At 57.2% G+C, this 23,522-nt stretch overlaps 2 protein-coding genes across 4 annotated transcripts; one reads left to right on the top strand and one right to left on the bottom strand.

Moving 5' to 3' along the window:
• The first annotated feature begins 147 nt into the window (after window positions 1–147).
• Window positions 148–14,838, top strand: CLCN2 (chloride voltage-gated channel 2). Of its 2 annotated transcripts, XM_081234577.1 has the most exons (24): window positions 148–368; window positions 2,613–2,769; window positions 2,912–3,043; window positions 3,387–3,515; window positions 3,602–3,735; window positions 3,841–3,918; window positions 4,009–4,099; window positions 4,190–4,315; window positions 4,422–4,506; window positions 4,597–4,698; window positions 5,567–5,651; window positions 5,789–5,944; window positions 6,329–6,398; window positions 6,636–6,746; window positions 6,966–7,179; window positions 7,506–7,639; window positions 7,883–8,055; window positions 8,182–8,296; window positions 8,514–8,587; window positions 8,820–8,879; window positions 9,022–9,060; window positions 9,233–9,337; window positions 13,557–13,643; window positions 13,778–14,838. In XM_081234577.1, the coding sequence occupies exons 1-24, from the start codon at window positions 294–296 to the stop codon at window positions 13,970–13,972; spliced, it is 2,727 nt and encodes a 908-aa protein (XP_081090703.1). In that variant the 5' UTR covers window positions 148–293; the 3' UTR covers window positions 13,973–14,838. The 2 variants fall into 2 exon arrangements, with proteins under 2 accessions (XP_081090703.1, XP_081090704.1); XM_081234578.1 differs by lacking the exon at window positions 3,387–3,515.
• A 129-nt stretch (window positions 14,839–14,967) lies between these two features.
• FAM131A (family with sequence similarity 131 member A) lies at window positions 14,968–23,440 on the bottom strand. 2 transcript variants are annotated; one of them, XM_081234579.1, is made up of 6 exons: window positions 22,718–23,440; window positions 20,298–20,440; window positions 18,038–18,131; window positions 17,621–17,803; window positions 17,346–17,462; window positions 14,968–16,037 (listed from the first exon to the last, which is right to left on the bottom strand). In XM_081234579.1, the coding sequence occupies exons 1-6, from the start codon at window positions 22,752–22,754 to the stop codon at window positions 15,562–15,564; spliced, it is 1,050 nt and encodes a 349-aa protein (XP_081090705.1). In that variant the 5' UTR covers window positions 22,755–23,440; the 3' UTR covers window positions 14,968–15,561. The 2 variants fall into 2 exon arrangements, with proteins under 2 accessions (XP_081090705.1, XP_081090706.1); XM_081234580.1 differs by lacking the exon at window positions 22,718–23,440 and adding an exon at window positions 21,096–21,312.
• Between the last annotated feature and the right edge of the window lie 82 nt (window positions 23,441–23,522).

Genomic DNA, 23,522 nt, shown 5'->3' with positions numbered 1-23,522 from the left:
TCCCGAGCCCGGGAGGCGGCCCCAACGCGGACCCCGGCCGCGTTGGGGCCGGCTCCCTTAGATGGGCCGGCGGGCGGAGCAGCACGGAGGGCACCGCCCTCGGCCCGCCCGCCGAGGAGGGGACGCGAGCGGGAGGCTGCGCCAGCGGCGCCCGCCCGGGGCCCGCCGCACTCTGCACTCGATCGCCCGGGCTGCGGGGACGGGACGGGTGTGGGCGCGGGCTCTGCGGGCCGGGAGGCGAGTCCGGGCCAGAGCCCGAGCCGCGGCGGGAGGCCAGAGGGCTGTGAGCGGAGATGGCGGCGGCGGCGGGGGCGGCGGCGGCGGAGGAAGGGATGGAGCCACGGGCGCTGCAGTACGAGCAGACCCTGGTAAGTGAAGCCAGCAGATCCCTGAGGAGTGTGCTCCCGGACCGCTGCTCCTGGTTACCCGTGGAAGCGCGAGGACGGGACGGGGGCGGGGGGTGGGGGGCTACCCTAACCCCGCCCCAGCCCTCTGAGCTGGGGAAACTGAGGCTCGAGGGCCTGAGAGCCTGGAGTGCTAAATGGTGGAACGCTGCATGCAGGTTTCTGGCTGAGGCTGGGGGCCTGCAGACGACAGGGACTTAAGGTGCCTGTTCCAGGTGTCCTTCCCTTTACTCCCCCCACCAACGTTTTCTTTGCTCCTCCCCACTGGCACTTGGGTCCAAGTCTCAGCACCCTACTACCCCTTCCCAGCACCACTCACATGCTTGAACTTTCTCTCTCTGCACTGTATCTCCACCATCTGAGACATTCCTTCTGTCTCCACTATGTGCATGGCACTGCTAGGAAGATGATCAGACCCAAACCCAGCCCTGGCCCTTACCCCTGGGAGCTGGCAATCCAGCACTGGCAGGAACCCCTCAGTGTATTCTCTGGAAAAATGTGGCCTGCCACCCTGGGGCACAGGAGCCTTACGGGAGTATGGGTCAAGCAGGAGTTGGGACCTTTGCTCCTCTGACTCTGGGTGTCCAGCCCCACCCCCACCCCCACCCCCACCCCAGGGCTGTCCCTCAGTGTCATTAGAAGCAGGGGTTCTGGGGATCTGCGCTGACTCACAGCCACCACTGCAACTTAGTGTTTGAGAAACCTTTTGCCTCTGCTTGTGTCACAGGGGTGGGGGACCCAAACTCTAGGGAAGGGAGTGGGCCTTGTAACTTTTTTATCAGCGTGGGCTGGAATTTGCCCAGGAAGGAGGCAAGGAAGGAACTTCTCCAGGAGAAGGGGGCCCGGGCTGTATCTGAGGCTAGGAGGTGCCCAGTTACAAGAAAGAGTGACTGGATGAAACATGATGACAGGGAGAGGTGGCAAAGGTGAGGGTGGAGCGAGGGTAGAGGGGTAAGCCTCTGCACAGAGTGGGATGTGTCTGTCAATCTGCGTGGGACACTGGTCTAGCAAGCCAGGCACCAGCTACCTCTCCATCTCCTTCACCCGGTCTCTATCTCTGGAATGAGTTCTCAGGGTCAAGCTCTCTCCCTGGCACTCTCTGCTCCAGCCTCTCTCTCTTGTCCTTCCGATCCCTTTGTCTTTCACTCACTCACCTCCCCCTCCTGCTCTGTCTGCCTCTTTATACTCTACTCTCTCTCTTTCCCTCCTCCCTTCTTCCCCTCTGGTTTCCTTCTCTCTCTTCTCTGCCCTGTCCCCTGGACTCTCTTTCCCCCCTCTTTCTCCTCCCGCTGGTTCCCTCTCGTCCCTTTCCTGCGCTCGCGCGCTCTCTCTCTCCCTCTCTCTTTCCCTCCCTCCACCCCCCCCAGCCCCAACAGGAGCCCTTTGTGTCCCGAAGCTCTGCGGGTGGCAGCCGGAATCTACTCCTCCCTGCCCCCCAACACACACCCAGCTTGGCAGGTCTAGCCACTGCTCAGCCACTATCCGATCCCATCACCCCAGCATTCACGGTCACACTCCAGCCATCAGCTTCTGCTATCCCCCAACCCACCACTGGTCTCAGGGCAGCTCCAGAATGGGGCTGAGGCCACTAAGTACTCTCTCCCCATCCAGAGAGGCTTTCCACTCCCAGCTGGGCTGGCAGGCTGGTGAGGGGTGGGTGTGGAGAATGGGGACAAGGGGATTAGGGTGGGTGGGAGGGTGCAGCTGAGTCGGTTCCAGGCCAGAGGCCCAGCAGGAACGTGATAAGGATTGGGGCCCCGCCTGTTCCTAGGCCCAACGCAGCTGCCCCCGGTTCCATGAGGCCCTTATTGTTACCCATATGCCCTTGACCATCCCCTATTCTCTGACCTTCCCTCCTCCCACTTGCAGACTGCCGTAGGATTTTCCATCTTTTCCTCCTCTGGGGCCTTCCCTCCCACTCCTCCTCAGTGCTCCGCGCCTCCCCAGGCGTGTGAGAAGGGGACCGATTATTCTGCCACCCCCAGAGCTGTGTCCCTGTACCATGGCTGTCCCCATCACTCCAGCCAGCACAGCCCCCACCATCTGCAGTGTGCATTGTTCCCACACGCCAAGCCCAAGTGGGAAGTGTGGGTTCAAGAAGGGGTATATGATGTGAGGACTGGGAGAAGGGGAGTTGAGGCCCCAGGAACCCTCCCTGCATCCCCACTCGGCCCATGTCTGCTGACTCCCATCTTCCCTGTTGCTCAGATGTATGGCCGGTATACTCAGGACCTTGGGGCCTTTGCCAAAGAGGAAGCTGCTCGGATCCGTCTGGGAGGGCCTGAGCCCTGGAGGGGTCCACCTTCCCCTCGGGCTGCCCCAGAGCTTCTGGAATACGGACAGAGCCATTGCACCCGATGCCGTAGTGAGACCTGGGTTGGGGCAGGGGACTTGGCTGTGCGGTGCTGAGGGGGTCCGAGACCATTAGAGCTGCCTGGGGGTGGGGTGGGGACAGGGGTAGGAGCACTTCGGTGCCAGCCTCCCCTTCTTCCCTTCCCTGCTCCCAGTCTGTACTGTACACTGCCATAAGTTCCTAGTGTCCAGGGTTGGTGAAGACTGGATCTTCCTGGTCCTGCTGGGGCTCCTCATGGCACTGGTCAGCTGGGCCATGGACTATGCCATCGCTGCCTGCCTGCAGGGTGAGGACAGGGGCTGGTGGGGAAGGGCTAGGGAGAACCAACCTGCCTCCTCTATGCCACACTTGTCCATTGACTACTTCCCCCGGCCAGCCTGACTGCCCCATCTTCAGGCATAATCACTGCCACTCCCATAGGCCACAACTTGTTGCCACGCCTGTCCAACTGACCCTCTTACCTATAGTGATCTTTGTCTCCATGCATGCCCTCTAGCCCCCTCCCTACCCCTTGTGCCTGTGCTCTGTGTGATATTCCCTGGGACACCTTGTCACACCAGTATGTCCAGTGGCCAGGCGGGGACTGGGTGTGCGCTTCGGAGCTCCAATGGCACATCCTCTCCCCACAGCTCAACAGTGGATGTCCCGGGGCTTGAACACTAACCTCTTACTCCAGTATCTGGCCTGGGTCACCTACCCCGTCGTCCTCATCACTTTCTCTGCCGGATTCACACAGATCCTGGCTCCTCAGGCTGTCGGTACAATAGAAGAGAAAGAGAGGGCGGAGATGGGACCTCCTGAAACCAGCACATCAAATGACTCTCCTGGGATTGTGCCTTTCCAGGGTCCGGCATCCCCGAGATGAAGACCATCTTGCGGGGAGTGGTGCTCAAGGAATACCTCACCCTCAAGACCTTCGTAGCTAAGGTTATCGGGCTGACCTGTGCCCTCGGCAGTGGGATGCCCCTTGGCAAAGAAGTAAGTGCAGGTTGGGGAATAAAGGAGACCATCAAGTGGAGGAAGAAGCCAGGCCAAGGTCAGGGTGTGCCCCTTCCCCACTCACCACCTGCCCCCACCTCCCAGGGCCCTTTTGTGCATATCGCAAGCATGTGTGCTGCTCTTCTCAGCAAGTTCCTCTCCCTGTTCGGGGGCATCTATGAGGTAAGGGGGACCTTGGGAGAAGGCGGGGGGGGGGGGATGGGCTGCTGAGCCCACACTGACGTCAACTCCCCTTTCCACCGCTCTCGCCAGAACGAATCCCGGAACACAGAGATGCTGGCCGCCGCCTGTGCCGTGGGAGTGGGCTGCTGCTTTGCGGCACCCATTGGAGGTGGGCAGTCAGGTCAGCCCCAGCCCTGCCCTTGGGTCTGAGACGATGGGCCAGGCCCAGGCCTCAAGGCGCGCTCTCCTTGTCCACACCCCGCCCCCGCAGGTGTGCTCTTCAGCATCGAGGTCACCTCTACCTTCTTCGCTGTGCGGAACTACTGGCGGGGCTTCTTTGCCGCCACCTTCAGCGCCTTCATCTTCCGGGTCCTGGCAGTCTGGAACCGTGATGAAGGTGGGGGGACCTGGGGCCTGAGAGGAGCCCTGAAATGGCTGAGGTGGGGACCGTGGGGACCTCCGAGGCTACAGCCACCTCCCTCTGCTACTCTGCTTCCCTTCAGAGACCATTACGGCTCTCTTCAAAACCCGGTTCCGGCTTGACTTCCCCTTCGACCTCCAGGAGCTGCCGGCCTTTGCCGTCATTGGGTGAGGAGCTGAGGGAGCTGAGGTGGGTCAGAGAGGAGGAGGTGAGAGAGGGGAGACCTCCTTTCACCCAGGTGCTTGTTCCCTCTCCAGTATTGCAAGTGGCTTCGGGGGAGCGCTCTTTGTCTACCTGAACCGGAAGATTGTCCAGGTGATGAGGAAGCAGAAGACCATCAACCGTTTCCTCATGAAGAAGTGAGTTGATTCTGGGGCACTTTGGGTTGTGTGAGGGTCATGGCCTGGGGGCAGGGGGGTGACAGGTGAGATGGCAGATAGTGGCCCAGTCAAAAATAGGCACTCAGTGGTGTTTTCCAGACTGACTGAACATTTTGACTTTTATTTGAATTACCTGAAAATTGGCACTTTTGGATTTTTAGTCAGTGGCAGAGGGCATTTTAGATCAAAGGCTAAGGCTTCCTGTAGGCCCTTGGCCTGGCCCAGATAGCAGTGCTCCCTGGAGAATGTTTGAGTCTTAGTTCTTCCCTCATGGAGCACAGCTCTCTCAGTTGTGACCCTGAGGATTGGGAGTGGGGAGGCCTGAGACATGACTTCTGTTGGGACTGACGTCCTTCAGGGAAGGGGCAACCAACTGAACCTGCTCCCTTTGGCACCTTCGGTCAACTTCATGAGTGACCCCGGCTTCCCCTAACACCGACCTTCACTCTTTTTTTTTTTTTAACCTCTTTATTGGAGTATATGTTGTGTGACCTTCCCTGTTAAGTCACCTCAGAGAAACAGAGGCAGAAGAAACTTGAGCGTAAGGGGAGGCGTCACGGCTTAGAGGTGTCCAAAGAGGGCTGGGGGAATGAATTTTCTGCTGGTGCTACCCACTTAGGGAGTCAGGAGCCAACAGAAAGACATTTGGGTTCATTATAACCCTGGATGGCCATCACCCTCAGAGACACCGTATCATGAACGGCGAAGGGGGCCTTCTTTCAGAACTGTGTGCTTTTCTGTAAGAGCCAAGGCCCTGCTGTGACCTCAGCCCTGAGGTATGTGAGGGCACCCAAGCCTATCACCAGCCTGTAGTAAGTATTTGATGCTATGAAATCTACATCTCTAGACGCCTGCTCTTCCCGGCTCTGGTGACCCTGCTCATCTCTACTCTGACCTTCCCCCCTGGCTTTGGACAGTTCATGGCCGGACAGGTAACCCCAGGCAGAACAGGAACTTGTACTTTCTCTTGGGATGCATCCCTTCTAAAGCCAACAGTCCCTGCTCTCCTGTGGGCCCCTTCCCTTCATCCTGTTTGTCCCCCAGCCTGAGGCACCCTGTTCACCTACAGCTCTCACAGAAAGAGACACTGGTCACCCTGTTTGACAACCGGACGTGGGTCCGCCAGGGCCTGATGGAGGAGCTTGAGCCACCCGGAACCTCACAGGCCTGGAACCCACCACGTGCCAATGTCTTCCTCACCCTGGTCATCTTCATTCTCATGAAGGTGGGGCTCCTTACATATGTATAGCCAACGTAAACTTCCTAGGTGTGGGGCACTGTTCTAAGCGCTTTCCGTATGTTGACTCCTTTAAGCCTCACAACAATTCTGTGAGAAAGGTACTATTCGTACCCCTGTTTTAAAGATGGGAAGTCGAGGCACAAAGAGGTTAAGTAACTGGCCCAAAGTCACACAGCTAGATGGCAGGGTGAGGATTTGAACCCAAGCCACCTGGTTCCTGAGTCCTCCTTTCCTTCACCTCTGGGGGATTCCAAGATAGCTGGGAAGTTTGTGCCTGACTGATAAGCAAGGTAGGCTTCTGGGGTGGAGCTGGGAGCTGCCTGGGGCCTGGAGGCGCCTCTACCTGTTTGAACGACCTCCTGCCTGCAGTTCTGGATGTCTGCACTGGCCACCACCATCCCAGTGCCCTGCGGGGCCTTCATGCCTGTCTTTGTCATTGGTGAGTCCTCAGCTGCGGTTCTCCCAGCTTGCACCCTCTGGCCGCCCCCTGGCCGCCCCCTGTCTGCCTGGGCGTGGGTTTGGGTCCAGCCCCCGCCCCCGCCGCCACCCCCACAGGGCAGTCCCCTGCACTGAATGACCCACCAGCCCCCTCCCCTACCCTCTGACCCTCTCTCTTCCTAGTGTCCCTGCCCACCCCCTCCACTACCTGTTTCAATTCCCACCCCCCTCCCTGAAGGAGCAGCATTTGGGCGTCTGGTGGGCGAAAGCATGGCTGCCTGGTTCCCAGACGGGATTCACACAGACGGCAGCACTTACCGGATCGTGCCAGGAGGCTATGCAGTGGTGGGTGAGTGCAGCAGGTCCCCTTCTGTCTCGGAAAACCCCTGGCTGAGCCACAGGGCCAGAGGCTCTGGCGCCCCCTGCTGGCAGAAACCAGGCTTCTCTCGGCGGCAGAAGCCCACTCCCCAGGATTGTACTGGGCAGCCCAGAGGGTCCCTACAGGACTGGGGGGTGGGGTCATCTGGGGCCTGGGCACCCTGAGGAGACTGAGGGTGGCTGTCCCCAGGGGCGGCTGCGCTGGCAGGAGCAGTGACGCACACAGTGTCCACGGCCGTGATCGTGTTCGAGCTCACAGGCCAGATCGCCCACATCCTGCCTGTCATGATCGCCGTCATCCTGGCCAACGCGGTTGCCCAGAGCCTACAGCCCTCGCTCTACGACAGCATCATCCGAATCAAGAAGCTGCCCTACCTGCCTGAGCTGGGCTGGGGCCGCCACCGGTACGGAGGGCTGGGCGACGGCGGGGGGGGAGCGGCTGAGGGGCAGAAGCCACCCTAGGACTCCCTCCACCCACCTTCAGCAAGGTCTTCAGCCAGTGAGGCTGGGAGACCAGCCACCCTGCTCCCTCCTGGCCAGAGCGCCCTTGTCCACTCCCTGGGGGAGCTGTGGCTGACCCACCCCATCAGAACGAAGGCAGTAGGTACACCTCGGCCCTTAGCCCTTGTCCCCATAGCCTCTGGGGCCTTCCTCACGGCCCTGGGCTAGTAGTGCTCCGGGCTCCCCTCCCCATGCTGACGGCAAACCACGTGCCTCTCTCTGCCCTCAGGCAGTACCGGGTGCGAGTGGAGGACATCATGGTGCGGGATGTTCCCCACGTGGCCCTCAGCTGCACCTTCCGGGACCTGCGGTTGGCACTGCACAGGACCAAGGGCCGCGTGCTGGCCCTAGTAGAGTCCCCTGGTGAGACCAGGGGAGGGCCCAGGTGCTAGGGTCATCTGCCCGGGTCGCTGCTCAGGAAGGGGGCGGGGCAGGAGCTCAGGACCAGTCTCCTTGGTTCCGAAGGCAGTAGGCTAGCAAACCCAGCCAGGGTTTCCCTCGGGAGTGTGGTCTGTGTCCAAGGCCCCACACTGGGTGTGAGAGAAGGTCAGGGGGGTAGGAGGGCCTCACCCCCAGCTCCTGAGTCCTCCCACCTGCTCTATCCAGAGTCCATGATCCTCCTGGGCTCCATCGAGTGCTCACAGGTGGTGGCATTGCTGGGGGCTCAGCTGAGCCCAGCCCGCCGGCGGCAGTACATGCAGGAGCGTCGAGCTGCCCGGACCTCTTCCCCCTCCGATCAGGAGAGTCCCCCCAGCCCTGAGACCTCCCTCCTCTTCCAGGTGAGGGGAAAAGCCCCACGGCAGGGGCACCCAGACTTCCTAAATGTCATTGTGTAGACTGCTTGGGAGGGCGACTTAGAGGTGGTCCGAGGCCATGGGCTCCCCAACCCCCTCCTGCCTGTGCAGGTGAACACAGAAGACTCGGGCTTCCCTGCAGCACGGGGGGAGACTCACAAGCCCCTGAAGCCTGCTCTCAAGAGGGGGCCCAGCAACACCATGAACCTCAAGGAGAGTCCCACAGGTGAGCCCATCTGCTAGCACAACGGAGCCAGAGACCAGCCCCGGAGACGCACTAGGGTCCCTGCCCAGCCTTTTTACTGGAGCACATCCCAGCTAAGAGGCTGCCCAGGTGGGCCAGGAGTAGAACCAGGACGCCTCTCCCCTTGGCCTCCTCACCTCTCCTGGTCCTCTCCAGCAAGGATGACATTGCCCTCAGGGCCTTGTGTTTGGGAACACAGGGAACATGGAGCAGGCAGGCATCGCCCTCAGAAGCCTCTTCTGTGGCAGTCCGCCCCCTGAGCCTGCTTCAGAGGTGAGTGGCTCGAGCCTCTCCATCTGGCTCTTTCTCTCCAGCTCTCTCTCTGACGCTGAGACCACCTGTCCGTTAACCCTGCAGTGCCTGCCTCCACTCTCCCTGCCCTTCTGCCCTCCTGGATATCAGCTGTCCCTGCGTCATGCCCTTCCTCCCAGCCCCACCACTGTCCCTCACCTCCCTCCTCCCTATAACGTCAACTCCTCTTCTCTCTGGTTTGGCGCTAACAAAGTTGGAGAAGTCGGAAAAATGTGACAAACGCAAGCCGAAGCGGGTCCGAATTTCCTTGGCGGTAAGTGCTCCCTTTCTTCCTGCAGCTCAGGAGCACTAGACAGGGAGGGCCGGGTTCTAGGCAGGGTAAGCTTCCCCTGAGCTGGTGAGATACACCACCTCCCCCAAGCCCCTAGCTGCCAACCTTCCTTCCTCTCTCCTAGAGTGACTCAGACCTGGAAGGCGAGATGACCCCTGAGGAGGTAAGGTGTGACTGGACTCTGAACTCTTCTTCCTGAGTGTGTTCAGTCATCATGTTGGCTGCTGTCCCCATGGGAGGGACCATGGGGTAGGAAAAAGGGCAGGCCAACTTTCAAGGAGGTGAGAGCAGCTGTTGGCACTTTCTCCCTAACCCTGCTAGTCTTGTCCCCTCAGATTCTAGAGTGGGAGGAGCAGCAACTAGATGAACCTGTCAACTTCAGCGACTGCAAAATTGACCCTGCCCCCTTCCAGCTGGTGGAGCGGACCTCTTTGCACAAGGTAGGGCCAGAGGCCCGGGGCCACCTGGGCTCTCAGGAGCACAGGGTGGGGAGCTAAGTCCTCCCACAAGTTTGGACTCAAGCCAGTGGGGAAAAAAGAGACAGCAGAGAGTGGGCTCTGTGCTGAGATGTTTTTCAAACACATTGCTTCAAACGATGGGAGGCCAGGAGCAGGGCCCCTTAGCCTCTTCCTGCCTATGGTGAAGCCAAGCATCATTTTTCTTCTGCTCAGCCTTGCCCCCAGGGAACTCTGGACCAAAGCGGCAACAAAGACAGGGCTGGAGCTGGGTGGAAGCCAGAAGGCCTCTGACCCTCTAGAGTCAGAGCTAGGCAGGAGGCTGCCAGCGCCTGACAAGGCTGATACACCCACGCTGAAAAAAATGGGTGAGAAATAGGCAGGATAAGAAAATCTAATAAACAAGCGAACAAACATCCAAGTAGGATTGGGGACACTGCAGAGAAGAGATAAACAAAGATGAGAAGGGCCTAGTGGGGGGCTTGGAATGTCAGACCCCAGAAAGTCTGACTCAGTGTAGGCCAAAGGAAAACTGGTAGAGACAGGAAGATAGCTCAGCAGAAGGGCACAATGGCCTGCATAAATGCAGAGAAAACTGGACTGCAGACAGGTTGGCGGTGGGTGAGGCTGACGCTAACAGAGGGCGGGGGCTCTCTTTGCAGGACTGCCTCGGGTCCCCCCCAGAATGGTGCAGCCGGCATCACTGGGCACCTTCAGGCCTCTAAGCGAAGGCAGGGAGTACAGGCACACCCAGCAGGCTGCTTGGGCAAAAACCAGGGGGGGTTAGCTAAACTCTTGAGAGATTTAACGTGCAAGCCTCTGAGCACATTAGACGGGGGGAAGGGGAGGAATTTTCCCAAGGTCTGCAGCTTGGGCAGCTAGCTTAGACACAAACTGTGCCCAAGAGCCAGCCTAGTGCAGACAAGCAGGGCAGGAAAAACGGGGGACAAAAACAAAAAAGCAAAAGGTAATAAAGGAACATATAAGCCTTTGGGTAAAGACCTCAGATCAAAATGAGTGGGGAACTGCAGTGCAATTGCAAGAAAAAAAGAAGATAGGCCTGTGAATAATATATTTGGCTTTTATTTAAAGCCTTTCTTCCTAAGACCTCTAAAGCGTTTCCATCACCTTACTTAATCCTCAGACATCACACGATGATGATGATAATGCTGACGTGTTTTTTTTTAGTGCCTGCTACATGCCAGGCAGTGGGCTAAGCTCTTCACATGTTTAATTTAATCCTCACAACCACCCTGTAAGATGGGTATTGTGATATTCTAGTTTTTCTATTCTAGTTTTTATGAGGACATTGAGATTCAGAGAGGTTAAGCACGTTGCCCAAGGTCACACAGCTAGTAAGTAGCAGAACTAGGCCTGGAATCCAAGGTGGTCTGACCCAAAAGCCTGTGGATTTAACCATTTTAATACACAGGGAAGCTGAGGCAGTGAGGAGGTTACTTGCCCGAGTCAATATAGCAGAGTCAGGCCCAGAGGCCAGATTTCCTGGCCCCAATCCCAGGATTCTTTCGGAAGGCAAAACTGACCCTCTCCCTGTCAATTCACTGTTTCCAAGCCCAAGAAGTATGGGCCCGCCAATGGGCTCCCTGGTGTCTAATTAAATGAAAATGAAAAAGAACAAAGTAGGCGTTTGTTGCAAACTTAAAAATCAGAGGAAGACGGGCTTCCCTGGTGGCGCAGTGGTTGAGAGTCCGCCTGCTGATGCAGGGGACACGGGTTCGTGCCCCGGTCCGGGAAGATCCCACATGCCGCGGAGTGGCTAGGCCCTTGAGCCATGGCCGCTGGGCCTGCGCGTCCGGAGCCTGTGCTCCGCAACGGGAGAGGCCACAACAGTGAGAGGCCCACGTACCGCAAAAAAAAAAAAAAAAAAAAAAATCAGAGGAAGAAATGAAGCCTTTGAGGAACCAACTAACAAAAGTACAAAGAACTGAAAGTGATAAGAACATACAAGATGAGAATTCAAAATGTCCTTGTAGGCCTGAGGAGTCAGTAAGTAGTAGCCCAGTGAAGTCCAGGAAAGGAACATGCAGAGGGAAGAGGAATACACTGGAGACTATTTAGGAACCTGTGCAACTGGACGTCCCCGTACCATCAGAGTGCCTCATTCATTCAGGGCCGCCTGCAGAGCAGCAGTGGGTGGAGGGGGGAAGCTAGAGTGCCAGTGGGCTGAACCCGAAACCTTGTCACATTTCTTAGCCTCTGTGCCTCACTTTCTTTCTCTGTAAAATGGGATCGTTGTGCCAACATAGGTTTTTCTGAGGATTAAAGTTGATAACATGTGAAGCACTTAGAACAGTGCCCAGCACATAGCAAGTATTCGATATACGTTAGGAATTACTGCTACTACTTATACTGAGAGGTGAACAACAGGAGACTTTAAAAGATGGTATCGTGAGGGAAGGGCTGAAGTGTGGAAGAAATGGATGTTCTCAGAAAAGGATGAGTGATTATCTGAGGCTGGAAGCTGGGGTGCCTGGCAGCACCTGAGGCTGGAAAGACAGGCTGAGGCGAGTTTGGGAAGGGTCTTAATGGGCCATTCTGGGGAGTCTGGGGTCTAACTCAAGTTTGAGAAAGCTCTTAGGATGGCAGAGCCAAGTTGGAGGGAAGGGAGGCAGAAAGCAGAACCCATTAGGATGTTGCAGCCCTGTCTGGTGAGGATGGTGAGGAGGTTGGGGGGAATGACGAGGATGTTCAGAAAGTCAATCAGTAAGGCTTAGTGGGACAAGTGGTTTGCAAATCTAAAAAGCATATAGTCTGCCAGAAGCTCACTCTGATTAGGATGGTGGAGAACAGAAAATCAATGGGAACTATTTAATAGGATCCTTGGGAGAAGCTGAGAGGGATTATTAAATGATAAGAAGGCAAGGCTAAGGGATTATTGAAACAGGAAATATAACGATATGTTTCCCTCTGAAGTCTTATGAAGAAATTAAAGATAACTTGTAGCACATAGGATTCAAGTTAGATATGAGGAGGAACTTGCTAACCACATGACAGTTAGGACGTAGGCATGGAAGGAGCACAGAAAAGTGTATTCTAAAACTGAACTTCTGTCTATCTCCTTTTATAATGACTGTCATGTCTTAGATGGAGAATTTAGCACTGTATAATAAAACATTTTTAAAGTGTTAAGATGATAACAGTGAATTCTGAGTGAGTGGTACTCAGAAAGCTGGGTTATTAATGCCCATTTTGATTCAAATATTAAGCCAAAAGGCTTACAAGTAAACTCAAAACAGTGCGATAAATGATGGGCCAAAAATTCCAGGAACTGCTGAGTCAGTAGAGTGTTTTTGAAGACATCTGGCCCAAGAAAATCCACTTAGAGCACAAGGGGAACTGCCTGACAATTTCTGAACCCTTGGTGATTACATTCGAAAGCCTGGGGGGAGGGCCCGAAGCAAGAAAAACGTGGGGGGATGGGTGTGACTGTTGTCCCCCTGGACCCGGGATGCTACTTGGGCCCCAGAAGAGACAAACTGAGAGATGTAGAGTGCTGCAGGCCAAGATTGGAGGGGTACCAAAACTGGCCAGCCAACTGAGAGCCAATGGGAAGCGTGTATCAGCCGCAGAGGTGAGTTAGGGGCAGAGGATTCAGGGCCAATACCCCTAAGGGGGAGTGGGGTGCATGTGGAACTTCGGTCCATGACTAATTAGACAGCTGCATGGGATGACGGGCTGTGCTTCCTCCTTCTATAATGTGATGAAAAGTGAGCTCGGGCTGCAAGGCCACTTCTTCCTGATGACCTTGAGCGAGTCACTTCAGCTCTGACCCTCATGTTGCCTCTCCTGTAGAATGGGTATCATACTTACTTCTCAGGACACTACTGAAATTAAATGTTAATGTAGGAAAGACCTAGCCCGGTGCCTGGCCAATCATCTGATGTCGTATTTCAACAGTTGTTCTCTCCTCTGTCCTCCTTCCTAACGTGGAACAAAGAAGCCTTCCTCTGTCCCTTGCTCCATCAATGTAAGCAACATAAAGATTCCCACTATCAAGTTTCTGAGGCCTGGTTACAGAAACATTCTATTGTTCTTTTTCCTCCAGTGGTTCTGTCCCCTTCCTCACCATCCATCCTCACCCCTTCTACTGCCCCCCACCACCTTGTTCTGGGTTCCTCTGGCCTATAATCTAGAGCTGTCCCCTCACACATCAAGTCCAATGTGTTTTCTCCCCACCCCGCAGACTCACACCATCTTCTCACTGCTGGGAGTGGACCATGTTTACGTCACCAGTATTGGCAGACTCATTGGAATTGTCACCCTAAAGGAGGTGAGATGAGAGTGACCACTTCCACTTGCAAAAAGGCTCAGAGGCTTATGTCCAGCTACCTGGGGAAGTGCTGGGGAGGAGGAGTCTGAGCAGGGAGCTCCGAGTCCATGCATCTGATCGTCTCACCTTTCCAGCTCCGGAAGGCTATCGAGGGCTCTGTCACAGCGCAGGGTGTGAAAGTCCGGCCGCCCCTTGCCAGCTTCCGAGACAGTGCCACCAGCAGCAGTGACACAGAGACCACCGAGGTGCATGCACTCTGGGGGCCCCGCTCCCGCCACGGCCTCCCCCGGGAGGGCAGTCCTTCTGACAGTGACGACAAGTGCCAGTGATCCCCTCAAGGGGTGGCCTGGGATGGCAGTGGCCATGGCTGTCGGCCCAGACCCTGCAGCTCTCCTGTTCCTTCTGCCTTGGGGAAACAGGAGCTCCAGCCCCACTTCAGACCTAGCTTCTCCTGGCTCATCCTACCTGAAACCTGGCCCAGTGCCCACCTGCAGCAAGTGTTCCAAGGGCAGGAAGGTCGGCACCGCCCTGACAGGGTGGGGGTGGGTTCACTTGACCCCTGCTCCCCCTTTGAGGGAAGGGGTAGAACTAATATGGGTTTATACTGGAACCTCCCGTGACCAGATGTATATAGAGATTTACAAAGATTTTTATATTAATTTAATAAAACAAATTCTTAAATAGAACAAAATAAACTCCTAATGAGCCACTTCTCTGTAGAATGCCTGTGCCCACCGGCTCTTGTTCTTACCTTGGGCCCTCTCACCTGCCAAAGCCTACAAGGCTCCAGATTCAGCAGCCACCCACCCCCTGACAGCCATACAACTCCAGAGCCTGCTGTCCGTGGAATGCAGGGTCTGCAGAGGCCACCACCACCGCTTGCTCATCAACACCCTGGTTGGGGCGCAGTCCCCCGGTAAGGTGGCTTTGGCCTTTTGTTCAGCCAAGAAAGGCACTACCCTCTTTCCTCCCCAAGGAGAGACACTCCCTCATGACTGTCACTCAGTTGGCACCATTCCTGCTGACAGCTGCCCGGCCACCTGTGTGGCCCCCTTGTGGCCCTCTCTGGAAGAACATCCAAATCACGGCTCCGTGGCAACCTGAGCCATCCCTTCTTCCAGCTCCACCCTAAAGAGAACTCTCGAGTGAATGGGGCAGCCCCCGGGCTGAGAGCCACCAGGACCCTGCCCACATGTCCTACAAGTAGCTGGGAAAGGGCCCAGACCCCGCCAGGGGGGCCAGGGAAAGGGCCGACAGTACAGGCTTTCATCATTCCAGTGCCTCCCAGAGAAGATCCGACTGAAAGAACAGACCAAGACCCCTCTTTAGGAAAAAGAAGATTTAGAGATGATGGACAGGTGAAGCACAGCACGAGCCCAGCTGGGCGAGGGGACCTTGGGGGGACAGCTCAATCCAGAGGCTCCAGGAGGGTCAGAGCCAGCCCCCCACCCCGGGCGGGGGCAATTCTGTCAAGCACTACACATGGACTCGGAGGTGAGGAGAGAAGCAGAGGAGAGGCAGGGGGCGGGGGCGGCGAGGCAGGGCTCCCTCCCGCTCCACCCCCCGCAGCCCAGTCACAGCTGCCCCCGTAGGGGTTCACATCACCCGAGGGGGAAATGTGCACGTGGTGGTTTTGATTTAAGAACATGAACATCACTGTCTGCCACAGCTGTAGCCATGCCCCAGGGGCCCCGGGCAACCCCCGGCAAACCCCAGGAGTGGGGGCAGGACATGCGCCCCCAGCCTGGCCCCTGCCTCCTCTGAACACTTTCATGCAAACACACAATGGAGGAGTGAGTGCTCCCAGGAGCCCTCCAGGCTTTGGAGCTCTGCTGGAAGCCTCGCCCGTGCTTGGGCACAGAGGCTCTGCCCCCAGCCGCGGCCAGGGGACACATGCCACCACCGGGCATGATTTGGGTCACTGTTCCTCTGGCTCCACCTCATCCTCGTCTAAGGACACCACCCCAGAAGAAGCTACGTCAGAGGCTTGCCGCTGCCGTTCCCAGCTGCTCGCTGGCGGCAGGCAGAGCGGCTGGCAGTCCTTGCAGGGGGCTGGCTCCTCCTCAGCGGGAGAAAGGCAGGACTCTGTGAGGGGCGAGTTGTAGAGCGAGTCCTGGGCCTCCAATGGGCCCAGGCTGCGGAAGGCACTTTCCCGGCTGTGGGGCAGTTTGGCGAGGAGCAGCTCGTCGCCCAGCAGCTGGGAAGCCAAGCGGGCCGGGGAGCCCAACAGCCCGTCCTCCAGGCTGCACAGACTAGAGCACAGGGTCTCTGGGGACACGGTCTGCGAGCAGTCGCTCTCGGGTTCCACGGAGCCCTGGCGCATAGGCCGGGAGAATCGGTGGCCGGTGAAGAGGTCCTGCAGGTGGGGCCCCAGGGGCAGCTGCCCAGCCATGTCTGCAGGGGGAGAGAAAGAAGACAGCCCTGCTAGCCCCACTTCAATTGGCCGACCTGGAATGGAAGCCGCAACCTCTCAGCTCCACCCTCACAGGAGCTGAGTAACCTGGAGCAAGTCACTTAACCTCTCAGTGCCTCGATTCCCTTAATGGTGAATTGGGAGTTATAAATTTACAGGGTTCTTGAGAGAACAACAGACTCTGGTACACCGTCTAAGACCAAATATACAGGGATACCATACATGGTGCAGGTTGTTCACTGCACGAGGGGAGCCTGTCCAAGGCAGTGAGTGAGGGCTGAAGTTCAGCCCTCACTCTACCCACCAAGCAACATGCCCTAGCATGGGTCTGTGCCCACCAGATAAAGACATGCCTTTTTCTAATTTGCACAAAGATTCCACATAGGCTAGTAGTGGCCTTGGATAAATGTTAGTTATTATCATTATACCAGGAGTCAAAGCAGGCCTGAAACTCAATTAAACAAAAACGCTTGTGGTCCAGGCATCCAAATCAGTCCCCTCTAGACCACAGCCGCAGTCTCCAATCTGCTCTAATGTATTGCCCACCTTGGAGAACTTGTTAATTAGCCGGAGGGGTCGGGGTGGGTGGAGGCAATCTTCAAAGGCAAAGAGGTGGTGGTGGGGGGGAAGGTGGCCTGTGAGGTTTGAGCCCAGAAGCTACAGAGAAAGTCAGCCATGTGGTTCAGAGAATGGAAGATGAAAGGAGGGCCTCTGCACAGCTGCACGGCCCCCCGCAGGGTCCCCTCTGCACGCCCTGGCCCAGAGAAAGGTCCACAGGCAGGCCTTGGCTGGAAGGCAAGGATGCTGAGCTGGAGCCAGCGGCCCTGTGGGCAGTCCAGGCCCAGCAAGGCTTCCTGTTTGCCTGGGGCCCCAGCCCTGTGAGGAGCTGTGCTGCTGCACTGCAGCTCCTCTGCGCTGCCACAGCCAGCCAGAAGCGGACCCTCTCAGAGAGCAGCTGCTGAGAACGTATCAGTGAGGTCTCTGGGCCTTTTTTTTTTTTCAGGACTGCAAAGCCCAACTGCACAGACAAGCAGAGAAGGCTCAGCACCTGTGGAAGAGGAACCACTCCATTTCCAACTGCTGACTGCCCATCCACAAGCGTAGATAGCCTGCCTACCCCTTGAATGTCAAGGACTGCCTGGACAGAGTCTGTCCCTCTCCTCTCCCCTTCCACAGCTTGAGGACATTCTGGATCTCCCCTTCCAAAACAAAGGCCAAGCTCTGAATCACAAGACCTATCAGGCAGTTCCAGCCCAGCTGGCAGCACTAGCAATGGGATGTCCCCTCACCTGAGTCAGTTCCCCCAGCAAAGTCCTCATCATAGGATTCATCGGTGGAGTCCTCCCCATCCACTGATGACCATGCCCGGAGCTTGGCTTCTGCAATGGCGAATTGCTCGGCCACTCCTGAGAGGAAGGACACAGAATTCGTTTAGCAGAGAGGATGAACTAAGACTAGGGCTCAGCTTGGACACAGGAGAGGGTAGACACAGGGGTGTAGAAAGAGTCCAACCCCCACATCAGGCCCAAGGAGAGGCACACGAGCATCCCTACGATAAACCCACCTGCTGCAAAGCGAGCCTCTTGTTCACCCTCACTGAGGTCTGAGTAGGAGGAAAAGGCTGATTCTAGGGCAGCGGGCGAGTCACTTGGCTTGCTCCAGCCCTTCCACTCAATGAGGTGAGCCACTCGGCCCTGGGCCATGGCAGTGGGCTTGGTCACGTGGTCCTTCACTACCTGGGAAATACCTGAAGGTGGGGCAGAGTGAGGAAAGCTGGTAAGGGGAAAGACCAGGGAGCACCTGGGAGGGAAGTGGTAGGGTCCGCATGTGCCCTTGGATGGGAGGAGGGGGCTGGGATTCATCTGAGAAAGAGAGGAAAAGGGAGATCCCAGCAAGAGCTCACAGGATACAGGCCCCAAGGTCATGTGCAAAAGGGCAAAGAAAGGACCCAATGGCCAGAGGCGCGGGAGGGGGTGCATACCATGCAGGGAGGATCTGGCCAGCGCAGCGATCTCCTGGATAGTTAGGGCTCTTCGGGACTTGGGCAGCATCGCGACTGTGTCTCCAACATTCACCTTGGGCGACAGCATCAGAGGGTGAGTGCCCCTCTGACAGCAGTGTCCCCAGATGCCCATGCTCCACCCAAGGCATCAAGCGGGTGTGGGCGCCAAGAAGAGATGCCAGAGCATCTCAGATGTCCCAGTGGCTGCTGGGATATGTAAGAGGGTAAGAAGCCAGGATCAGCAAACCGTGTCCTCCCAGGGAGCAACAGAGACTCCGGCAGGCCCAAAGAAGCAGAACTGCAGCTAACCCTCCACCGTCCCAGCTTGCAGAGGGGAGGGAAGCAGGTTGGCAAGTAAACGGAGTGGGGCCTTTGAGAAGAGCAAAGAGGAGGGGACAAGGGTATGGGAAGAGGGACTTGCCTTCAGGTCCTCTCCCCCTCGCCCCTCTCCTCCTCTCAGTCTTCTGACCCCCATTCTAGCTGTTTCTAGAGCCTACAGCATGACCAAAACCAAGCCCAACACCTTCTCCCCATATCTGGCCCTGCTTCCAGACTTCCTGACTTTGCATCACCCCACCATTCGCCCATTCAGCCTGGCTCCAAACCTCAGCTCTCCCCTAAGCCTTGCTTACCCATATCTGTTGTTAAAGACCTAATGATTCCATCGCCAAACTGTCTCTTATACTACCCTCAACCTTTCCACTCCCACTGCCACTGCCCTTCCTCAAGGGCAAGCCCTCAGTGCCCCTTGCCCAGATTAGCACAAGTGGTGGTCCCCCAAGTTCCGACTCATGCTGAGACTTGGAACACACTGTTTTCTCAGCCCAGAATGTTGTATATGTAAGTGTTCCCCCACCCCTTCCCATGACTGTCTGGCTCTTTCTCATCTTTGGCGTCTTGGCTGAAATATTACTCTCTCAGAGAGGACTTCCTGGCCACCCTACCAGTAGTCCATCTTCTCTCTGTAGTCTGTAACAAGTCACCATCCTCAATCAACGTGTGTGTCATTATGGTCTATTTCCTGTGTTTCCTTATTTCTTGTCGATCTTTAGCTCTTTGAGGAATTTGGTCTCTCTTGGTCACTGCTGCACCCTTGTGTTTAACACAGCGCCTGGTACACAGTAATCTCTCAAAATACATAGGCTGAATGAATGAGGCAAAGTATAAATGTAAACAAATAATTTTCCTGGAGTGCAACTGGTCACAATATGTCCCTATTTAAAATCTTTCCTGGACTCCTCCAAGGCCCAGTGAAGCGCAAGCTTCACAGTCAGGCACTGAAGGAACCCACTCCGTGAGGCCCCGGCCTCCTTCCAGGCCTGTTTGGAATCCACCACTGATCTCCTCTGCCCAGTAAAAGTCCACTTCCCCGTCTTCCCTCTAGGCAAAGGAACGCAGCTTCCCCCTGGGCGAAGAATGCCATCCTTGCCTGACAAAATGCTCCCTACCATTTAAGGCCTGACCCTCAAATGCCACCTCCCATTATGTTTTCAGTCCAGTTTCTCTCTCTGTCCTCTTGGATGCCTGCAGCCCCACCTCAGCGATGCCCTTGCATCTCTCCTGAGGGATCCTGGGATGGCAAAGCCTGAGTCTGATTCACCTGGGTTCCTACCTCCACCCTACCCCTGGCTCAGCGCTCCTTGGCAGCCCGGGGAAACGTTTCCCTCAATGAATGAATGAAGTCAGAGGCACACGCCCCCTCCTCGGCATTGCCTAGCTCTCCTCCATTACGTTCCCACCCCTCAGAAGAGGGACTCCACCTGCCCCTTGACCTCAGGCCCACCCTGTCCCTCCCCTTCAGTACCTGGCTGACAGGGCCCCCAGGGTGGTGCCGGCAGCTTCCGGCCAGGCCTGGGGGGAGGAGCACCTGGTGGGTGTTTCCTGGCTCGCCCCCCTCCCACCCATCACTCCCCCCAGCCACCGCCATCCTTGCCTGCGCTCGCGCAGCTGCGGCCCAGGCCCAGAGAAAAGGTGTATGTCTCCCTGGCAACCCATCACCATGCAACAGGGTCTCCAGGGATACGGCCCGGGATGCGCTGACGTCAGGGCCCAAGGCGCAAGCAAGCCCGCCCGCCGGCACAGCGCCAAGCAGAGCAGACCGGCATGGGGGCGGCCTTGGGGCCCCGCCGGCCGGCCGGATAGCGCCTCCGCTCGCTCGCAGGAAAAGGGAGCCAGGAGTAGGCTGGCGAAGCGGGGGTGGGGCACACCCTCCCCACTACCAACACCAGGGGCCCAGCACCTCTGGCAAGTCCTGGCTGTCCACTGAGGAAGGGCGGGAGGACCGGCTCCAGCCTCGGAGGGTCCGAACAGATCCCAAGGAAGATAGAGAGAGGCCCCGAGGAAGTTCGATCCACTCCACAGCCCACGCCGGATCCGAGGCCACTGAGGGGTGGAGGGAAGGCTTTTCAGCGGGGCTCCCACTTCTGCCAAGATCCCCATTTTCATCCGGGGTTGCCGTTCCATTTCTCCACACCACCTCCCCCACCTCCCAGAATATAAGCATCCACTGGAGCGCTCCGCAAGTCTGAAAGCCCCCATCCCACAGCCCTGAACTTCAGGCCTCCAGGGCCCTTTTGTGGCAGCCACTACCCACCATCCTCCTCAAGATACATCGTGCCATCAAAGCCCTAGGTATGAAACCTAGACTTTGATAAATTCGGAATCTTCTCAGGTTTCTCAGCCTACCCATTCCTCTTGGAAAGCACACCACAGTCTTCCACCACCATCACCACCACCACCACCACCACCACCACCAACTTGGACCCTTTACAGGCTTGCTCTGGTTCCTTCCTCTCGCCAGCCACAGCTTGTGCGCAGCCCTTTACTCTTCTTTTCTGACAAACCCGTGATTTTTTCTGACTTTCGCCCCAGTCCCCTAAGGCTTTTTCCTAATGCCCTGTTTGGCCCCAACTTGGTTGCTCCTATTTCAGCCTGGTTCCCAAAATCTAAGCCAGAGTAATTTTCCTCTTGCCACATAAGCATCCTACTCCTCAGCTTCCCATCACCTCCCAAATCACATCTGCGTCCCTGATCTCACCTCTGCGACTTGTCTGACAAGTCCATCGTCCTCCAGGCCCTTCACGCTGCCACAGAAACATTTTGCCCAGCACAGAAATCATAGGCATGCTGGCTGTGTTGATGCAGAGAACCAAAAGCCCAGAACTGCTCCAGGCTCAGCTCCCAGTTCTATTCCTATTTTGGCTCCGGATGCTGAGCCAGTCCCCTCCCCACTTGGAACCTGTGCCTAGTCACATAAGGAGAACACTTCTGCCTCATGGCTTTGAGGAGGTGGGAGTGCCAGGGCCCAGCTGAGCTCTCTGGAGCTCAGGGAGATGAGGCTCATCCCCTAGACCGTGCCAACAGGCAATGTACATAACAACTGACCTTTAGCTGGAGCAGCCGTCTCTGTCCCTGAGCCTCAGCCAGCTGGTGGTCCCCAGAAATGCTACCAACCAGAAGGAAGACACAAAGTTACAGGCCATCCCTGGCCGCCAGCTGGTACCTAATCAGGGCTCTTGAGGCTAGTCATGAGGTCAGCCAAACTCTCCTGACTAAAGGAGGGATGACTTCCTGAACTCTAAGCCTTAGCAGGGCCAGAGGAATCAGAGCAGCCTGCTGCTTCTCAGCTTCAAAAGTCGTGAGATTAATTTAGGACTACAAATCCCAGAGTTCCTCATGGGAACCCAAGTAAAGTACAAATCTCAGCTAGTCTTAGCTCCAAAGAACCTCAAGTACCACACATACTAAGGCCTGTGTGACTGACCACCTGCCCTGAAAGCCCAGGACCCATTCCAAACCCAGCCCTCAATGTCACAAGCTCCTGCCTGGCCTAAGGCGTGGAGAAATCCATTACACTGGAGTTAAGTAGGCTGGCCCACCTCAGACACTAGAACTAAGGCCAGGCCCCAGTGTGCGCCACCATCTGTGGGAACCAAGGCCCAAGCAGGGATCAGCAGTTGTGGGAAGGATGCCTTGATAGCCTTGGGAGACTTGGGCTCCTGTTTCCCTCCACAGGGTAGGGTGATTTTTGTTTCCGTTGGAAGTGGGGTAAGGGAACTAAAACAGTTTTAAGAGGTGAGAGGTGATCGGGTGCTCACAGGTGCCCCCAAATGGGGCCGCGGTCCACTTGATCAACCTGCAGACTCTAAAGCGGGTAATAAGTTTAGTCAAAAACTCCGTGGTAGGGAGCATGGCCAGCGTTTCCAGACTACCTCCTGAAGGGGGTTGGGACACAGCTCGGAGAGGCAGGTTCCCAGCACAGGGCCACTCCCAGGACAGTGAGAGGAGAGATGTAGGCAGAGGGGGGTGATCGTGAGTGGGCGTGCAAGGCCAGTCGCCACGGGCTGGAGAGGGTTGACCAGCCCCTCTCTAGGCTGTGCGCCTCCTGCCACCCTCAGCGGTGGGGAGGCAGGCGGAAAGACCACGAGTCCACCCCGCAAAGCCCAGAGGCAGGCAGCAGGCCTTTAGGAGCGAGCCCGAGTCGGCTTAGCCCCCGCCCGGCTCGGCCCGCTCCCTCCTCTTGCCGGGCCCGCCTCCCCAGTGCAGGCTCCTCCCTCTCCCAACACCAGCCCCCTCCTCAAGGCCCCCACCCCCCCGCGGCCCGCGCACCGGGCAGCCGCAGCCAGACTCCCCAACACCGGCCCGGCCTCCGCCTCTTACCCTGACCCGCCGGGCTCCGAGAGCCGATACAGCCCATGGCCGGGCACCCAGGCACGCTAGCCCGCGCTCGGGGCCCGGGCCATCGCCTTGCAGAGGGTCGGGCCGCGGCCGCCACCGGGGAGGGGAGAGCCCGTGAGAGGGGAGGGGGTGGGAGCCGCGCGTCCGCCAACGCTCCCGGGAGAGGGAACCGGGCTGGTGACGTAAGCGCGGGGGCGTGTCCACCCCCGCGTCACCACCCAATGCGGGCGGGGCGAAGCGGACGTCACAGCTACACAGAGGGGGTCTGGGGCCGAGTCCGGCGAGAAATGCTCGTCCTCTGCTCCCAGACCCGACTGCGGAGTGACCTGAAGGCAGGAGGGGTGGGAACCGAAGGGACGGGGCACAGACGAAGACTCACTGGGGCCGTGCTACCGGTCATACTGCGTGGGGACAGAAAACCTCATTGTGTCCAGGGTTCTCTTTTCAAGATGAGACCTTGAAGCCATAGGTTTCAGCTATAGACGGCCTGAAACCCAGGGCATTCACACACAGGAGTCTGCATCACATTCTGGTAGGAGCCGAGACAGGCGTGTGTTCTACGAAGTACCCCACAGCTGTGTCCCCCTTCTCCCCTCCTAATCAACAGTGAGCCTTACCATGTCCACTTTGAGGGCCAACCCTCCAGGAGAGAGACTCCCTAGCCCTCCCAATCATGGACAGGGGAAGAGGCAAGAGGGGTGCCAAGTTACAGGGAACATGCTACAGTGCCAGCTCTGGAAAGGAGGCTGCCCACCTACCCAGACCCCTTCTCCAGAGGGAGCAGGCC

This window comes from Mesoplodon bidens, assembly GCF_964165515.1.
Source record: "Mesoplodon bidens genome assembly, chromosome: 5".
Taxonomy (NCBI): domain Eukaryota; kingdom Metazoa; phylum Chordata; class Mammalia; order Artiodactyla; family Ziphiidae; genus Mesoplodon; species Mesoplodon bidens.
The sequence above is the reverse complement of the archived record's forward strand: the minus strand, read 5'-3'. Positions and strand labels throughout refer to the sequence as shown.